The 6895-nt window shown below is 41.3% G+C and overlaps 1 protein-coding gene across 14 annotated transcripts in view; it reads left to right on the top strand.

Annotated features, from left to right (window-relative positions):
* DIP2A (disco interacting protein 2 homolog A) overlaps positions 1-2290 on the top strand; it is a 95368-nt gene extending 93078 nt beyond the window's left edge. For 12 of the 14 annotated variants that reach the window (XM_033418532.2, XM_033418544.2, XM_049710260.1 and 9 more), the window contains one exon: positions 41-2290. In XM_033418532.2, coding sequence (XP_033274423.2) covers positions 41-293 — 253 coding nt within the window. In that variant the 3' untranslated portion in view covers positions 294-2290. The remainder of the gene's footprint in view (positions 1-40) is intronic. The other 2 variants (XR_004480541.2, XM_033418541.2) reach the window with 2 other exon arrangements.
* Positions 2291-6895: the final 4605 nt, after the last annotated feature.

Raw genomic sequence — 6895 nt, forward strand, 5'->3', positions numbered from 1 at the left:
TGCCCGACCCCGTGTGACACGGTCCGCCTTCTCCCTGCAGTGCCGTGTTCACCTGGACCAACCTGCTGGTGGTGGTGGTGGAGCTGGATGGACTGGAACAGGATGCACTGGACCTGGTGGCCCTGGTGACGAATGTGGTGCTGGAGGAGCATCACCTGGTGGTGGGCGTGGTGGTCATCGTGGACCCAGGTGTCATCCCCATCAACTCCCGCGGGGAGAAGCAGCGCATGCACCTGCGTGACGGCTTCCTGGCCGACCAGCTGGATCCTATCTACGTCGCCTACAACATGTGAGCACAGCTCACACCCCAGCCCTGAGAGGGGCCTCGGGGCGTGTCGGAGGTGCTAGGATGTGTGAAAACACGGCAGCATCTGCAGCCCCCAGGGAGCGGACCCCAGGCCCTGGGAGCACGGTGCCCTGCCTCCTACGCTCTTACAGGTCCATCTCATTTTAAAAACCACTTCCTGAGTTATTCAAAGAAATCTTTTTATTATCAAGGACATTTACAGAAGCATGAATGTCAGTATTTTAACAGATGGGGTGACTGGGAAAGAGGCCTGGTGTGGGCGCTGCGGGAGCTGCAGGTGTGAGTCTGCACTTTTTTAGGCTGAAAATACAGTTCTCAATTTTAAAAATTCAAATGTTTTTTCCCACTTCAAATGACGAGTTCATATATAGAATTTATGCTAGGAGGAATTTGAGGCCCAAGTACAGCTGTTTCGATTCTGATTCACAGGAAAGCGTGGAGCCCAGAAAGGCTGGTGGACAGGAGTGAGCCTGGCCTGGCCGCCCTGCCCACCTTTGGGCCCCGGACCAGGCACTGGACGCACATGCTTCCTCTCTTGAAACAGGTGTGCACGGCTGTCTGCCTGTGTGGTCACTAACACTCGACAGGGGCCATCTGGGGCCGTCAGGTGAGGTGCTCTGTTTTGGAAAGATAAACCAAAATTGAGTTTTAAACCACTTTCTAAGTTTCTGATTTCTTGCTCTTCAACTGAAGTGCTTGTTTTCATAACCACAGTAGAAGGTCTTCTCACTGCACGGAAGTGTACTGAATTATTATTTTTATTCCACGTCAACAGATGTGGAAGCCCCGGTGGGGTGAGGTTTCCGTCCTCGGTGATGTCTGCTGAGCACCGGCAGTGCAGCCGAGGGGCCCAGCCCAGGAGAGCCTTGCCCCTTGCTGTTGCGTTTTGAGTTGTGTGCCTGTAAGATCTGGCCAAATCATGTTCAGTTATTTTATTCTAACTTGACCAGACTGAGTGGTATAATACTATAGTAAGTCTAAATCAAAGAAGAAAACGTGATATCCTTTAGTTACTTCTAAGAATTGGAAGTGAAGCTCGAATCTAAGACAGAGTATTTTTGTATCACTAATGAAGAGTATGTTACCAGTTGTCGGGGACTGAGGGTGGGAAAGTTTATGAATCATGCATGCTTCCTAGAACAACCAGGCTTTTCTGGAATTCGCCTGGATCAGTGCCTAACAAAGTTGTTACTAATTCTCTACCACTTTACGTTCTCCACCAAAAAGGCCCGGCTCGCTGGGCCAGCTCTCACGTGTGGCTCGTATTCGGCTCCAGGTGGCTTGCGCCCGGTAGCTGTCGGCCTGCGGCGTTGGCCCGCAGCGTGGTGGGTAACAACATACTGGAGTTTGAATAGTCCTCTTGTAATTGTGTACATAATCTGTGTAATTTATTGTTCGACATACAGAGGTCCTAGGTGTTGACTAATGGGCATTCCTTATAGCAGAATGGCCAGCAGGGGAAGAACTACCCAGCCTTGTATGTTGTAGTTTTATAACAAACAAATATTATAAAATTTTTGTATTGAAAGGTCGGTGGCAGTAAGACAAGGTGTCTTGTAAATTAAGATTTTAAGAAGCATTAAAATGTTTTAAAATTACTCTCTGGGAATTCTGTATATCACACTAAAATTTTTATATCATTATGTTAATAAAGTTTTTGACTGTTTGTAATTCTGCATTTTGAAATGTGTGAGAAGGTTTTTAAAATTACCCCAAATACGATGTATTTTATTATGCATTCTTCTTTCCTGGATATAAAAGCATTTATGCTACAGCATAAAATCTACAAAGCACATTAAAGTATAAAGAAGAAAATTTAAATCTCCCATAATCCTACCTCTCGGTGATGACAGCATTAGTACTTGATGTAAATCCTTTCAAGGATTTATTTTTTCCTTTAAAACACCTTTACAAAATTAGGATCGATTATTATAATTTTATAATCAGCTTTTGTAGTTAATAAATTAGACTTTTAATCTGTTACATATATTCTTCTAAATGTTTTAATGACTGTGTCATATGGGAGGGGGGCTCGACTGCATGCAGCTTGTACTCACTCGCTCGGTGTCAGCGTCGTTTCAGCCGTGCTGCCGTGAACCTCCTCGCGGGTGTGTGTTCAGACGCAAGACCTGCCTTGGGCTCAGTTCTTACAGGTAGAGTTCGTGCCAGGTGTGAAGCTTTGGGCGCCCCTGCCCTCGGAAGCACACAAGGCAGCGTGGGAGAAGCATTTTCCTGGCAGCCTGAGAGCACCGGCAATAAATAAATAAGTCCTTGTCAATTTGATAGTCAAATAAGTATCATGTCTAGTGATGCTGAGTATGTTTTCACGTGTTTGTGGTCATTTTAATTTCTCGTTTGATGCGTTCTATTTGGCAGGGTTTTTTTTTTTTTTTCTTTTTTAAAATTTATTTATTTGGCTGCGTTGGGTCTTAGTTGCGGCACGCGGGCTTCTCTCTAGTTGTGGCACACAGGCTCCGGAGCACGCGTGCTCAGTAGTTGCGGTGTGCAGCCTTAATTGCTCCGCGGCATGTGGGATCTTAGTTCCCCGACCAGGTATCGAACCTGCGTCCCCTGCATTGGAAGGCGGATTCTTAACCACTGGACCAAAAGGGAAGTCCCTCAAGGTTTTTTTTTAAATCTTTATTGGAGTATAATTGCTTCACAATATCGTGTTAGTTTCTGTTGCACAACGAAGCGAATCAGCCATATGCATACACGTGTCCCCATATCCCCTCCCTCTTGAGCCTCCCTCCCATCCTCCCTATCCCACCCGATAGGTCATCTCAAGGCACCGAGCCGATCTCCCTGTGCTGTGATGCTGCTTCGCACCAGCCAACTGTTTACATTCGGTAGTGTGTATATATCAATGCTGCTCTCACTTCGCCCCAGCTTCGCCCTCCCACCCCACGTCCTCAAGTCCATTCTCTACGTCTGCCTCTTTATTCCTGCCGTGCAACTAGGTTCATCAGTACCATTTTTTTTTATTCCATATATACGCATTAGCATACAGTATTTGTTTTTCTGACTTACTTCACTCTGTATGACAGACTCTAGGTCCGTCCACCTTACTACAAATAACTCAGTTTCGTTTCTGTTTATGGCTGAGTAATATTCCATTGTATATATGTGCCACATCTTTTTTCCCGCCACCCCCCACCCCGGTCTGGAATGGCTGCTCCAGCTCTATTTTATTTTTATTTTTTTTAACATCTTTATTGGAGTATAATTGCTTTACAATGGTGTGTTAGTTTCTGCTTTATAACAAAGTGAATCAGTTATACATATACATATGTTCCCATATCTCTTCCCTATTGCGTCTCCCTCCCTCCCACCCTCCCTATCCCACCCCTCTAGGTGGTCACAAACCACCGAGCTGATCTCCCTGTGCTAAGCGGCTGCTTCCCACTAGCTAGCTATTTTACGTTTGGTAGTGTATATATGTCCATGCCACTCTCTCACTTTGTCACAGCTTACCCTTCCCCCTTCCCATATCCTCCAAGTCCACTCTCTCGTAGGTCTGCGTCTTTATTCCCGTCTTACCCCTAGATTCTTCATGACCTTTTTTTTCCCTTAGATTGCACATATATGTGTTAGCATACGATGTTTGCTTTTCTCTTTCTGACTTACTTCACTCTGTATGACAGACTCTAGGTCCATCCACCTCACTACAAATATCTCAATTTCGTCCCATTTTATGGCTGAGTAATATTCCATTGTATATATGTGCCACATCTTCTTTATCCATTCATCCGATGATGGGCACTTAGGTTGCTTCCATGTCCTGGCTATTGTAAATAGTGCTGCAATGAGCATTGTAGTACATGTCTCTTTCTGAATTATGGTTTTCTCAGGGTATATGCCCAGTAGTGGGATTGCTGGGTCGTATGGTAGTTCTATTTTTAATTTCTTAAGGAACCTCCATACTGTTCTCCATAGTGGTTGTATCAATTTACAATCCCACCAACAGTGCAGAAAGGTTCCCTTTTCACCACACCCTTTCCCGCATTTATTGTTTCTAGATTCTTTGATAACGGCCATTCTGACCGGTGTGAGGTGATACCTCATTGTAGTTTTAATTTGCGTTTCTCTAATAATTAGTGATGTTGAGCATCTTTTCATGTGCCTCTTGGCCATCTGTACGTCTTCCTTGGTGAAATGTATATTTAGGTCTTCCGCCCATTTTTTAACTGGATTGTTTGTTTTTTTGATAATGAGCTCCATGAGCTGTTTGTGTAATTTGGAGATTAATCCTTTGTCTGTTGTTTTATTTGCAAATATTTTCTCCCTTTCTGAGGGTTGTATTTTTGTTCTGTTTATGGTTTCCTTTGCTGCGCAAAAGCTTTTATGTCTAATTAAGTCCCATTTGCTTATTTTTGTTTTTATTTCTGTTACTCTAGGAGGTGGGTCAAAAAAGGTCTTGCTGTTTATGTCAAAGAGTGTTTTTCGTATGTTTTCCTCTAAGAGTTTTATAGTGTCTGGTCTTACATTTAGTCTTACGTTTTGAGTTTATTTTTGTGTGTGGTGTTGGGGAGTGTTCTAATTTCATTCTTTTACATGTAGCTGTCCAGTTTTCCCAGCACCACTTATTGAAGAGGCTGTCTTTTCTCCATTGTACATTCTTGCCTCCTTCGTCGTAAATTAGGTGCCCATATGTGCGTGGGTTTATCTCTGGGCATTCTATCCTGTACCATTTATCTATATTTCTGTTTTTGTGCTAGTACCATACTGTCTTGATCACTCTTGCTTTGTGGTACGGTTTGAAGTCAGGGAGCCTGATTCCTCCAACTCCGTTTTTCTTTCTCAAGATTGCTTTGGCTACTTGGGGTCTTTTGTATTTCCATAAGAATTGTAAAAATTTTTGTTCTAATTCTGTGAAGAATGCCATTGGTAGTTTGATAGGGATTGCATTGAATCTATAGATTGCTTTATATAGTCATTATAGTCATTTTCAAAATATTGATTTTTCCAATCCAAGAACATGGTATATTTCTCTATCTGTTTATGTCATCTTTGATTTCTTTCATCAGTGTTTTATAGTTTTCCGAGTACAAGTCTTTTGCCTCCTTAGGCAGGTTTATTCCTAGGTATTTTATTTTTGTTGCAACGGTAAATGGGAGTGTTTCCTTAATTTCTTTTTCTGATTTTTCGTTGTTGGTGTATAGGAATGCTAGAGATTTCTGTGCATTAATTTTGTATCCTGCAACCTTACCAAATTCATTGATTAGTTGTAGTAGTTTTCTGGTGACATCTTTAGGATTATCTGTGTATAGTATGTCATCGGCAAACGTTGACAGTTTTCCTTCTTCTTTGTCCAATTTGTATTCCTTCTATTTCTTTTTCTTTTCTGATTGCCGTGGCTAGGACTTCCAAAACTATGTTGAATAAGAGTGGTGAGAGTGGACATCCTTGTCTTGTTCCTGATCTCAGAGGAAATGCTTTCAGTTTTTCACCATTGAGTATGATGCTTGCTGTGGGTTTGTCATATATGGCCTTTATTATGTTGAGGTGGGTTCCCTCTATGCCCTTTTTCTGGAGAGTTTTTTTAATCATAAGTGGGTGTTGAATTTTTTTTTTTTTTTTAATATTCATTTATTTTTAATGACTTATTAGAACAAATACCTATAGATATCATTATATATATGATATATAAATTAATTATACAATATATCATGTATTAATTATTAAAACATACTCTGGTAAATATTATATATTCAATATGAAACAGGAGGAAAGGGGGCAGGGCACAACCTTTAAAAGAATTACATAGCCCGAGGACACAACATAAACTGATTAGAACAAAATAGGTCCAAGATGGCGGACGAGTCTACTTCCACTAGACCTTGAGCCTCAGTATACACTCATTGTAACACATCAGCAAGCTAAGCGACACACCCACAGGTGCCACGACAGTTCCAAGGATGACCATAAAGGTCAAAAAGTGGGCGGTGGCTCAATTCCTAGAAATCCCCACCCCTTCCCCAAAATAGCTGGAATACTCCTCCCACTCATCAGCGTATGAAATTACTCACCCCTATAAAACTAACAACCCCATACCCTGGTGCTGCCCTCGCCTTCTTTTTTTATTTTTTTTTTATTTATTTATTTTTTTTTTTATAGGTATACCTGGATTTAATTCTCACTTCTACCACTTGGTAGCTGGATAGCCTTAGGCAAGTTTCATACCTCCCTGAAATTCACTTAATTCAGTCTGTAAAATGGCATAATAACTTATTATAGCATCCTTTTAGGAATTTTAAATCAGTTCTTGAAATAAAAGTACACAATATATAGACAAGTATGGATTCCTCAATAGATGTTTGACCTTTCATTTCTCCAGTATCCCACCCGCATCAAATAAAGAAAAATACTTTTTAAAATTTACGAATATTTCATTGTTGTAAAGTTAAAGCCATAAAAATAATCAAATGGCCTACTATCATACCGTTAGAAGAAAAAAAAAAAGGTGTTCATGAGAGTTCCATATTAGAATACAAGTTTTCCTTAGGCACCTGTTTATGTATGCTATTCTGCTCTTTACAATAAATAATTAAATTTAAAAGACTTAATTCCTCACTTTTAAGACCTTAT

The sequence above is a fragment of the Orcinus orca genome, chromosome 5 (genome assembly GCF_937001465.1).
Source record: "Orcinus orca chromosome 5, mOrcOrc1.1, whole genome shotgun sequence".
NCBI classification, from domain to species: Eukaryota; Metazoa; Chordata; class Mammalia; order Artiodactyla; family Delphinidae; genus Orcinus; species Orcinus orca.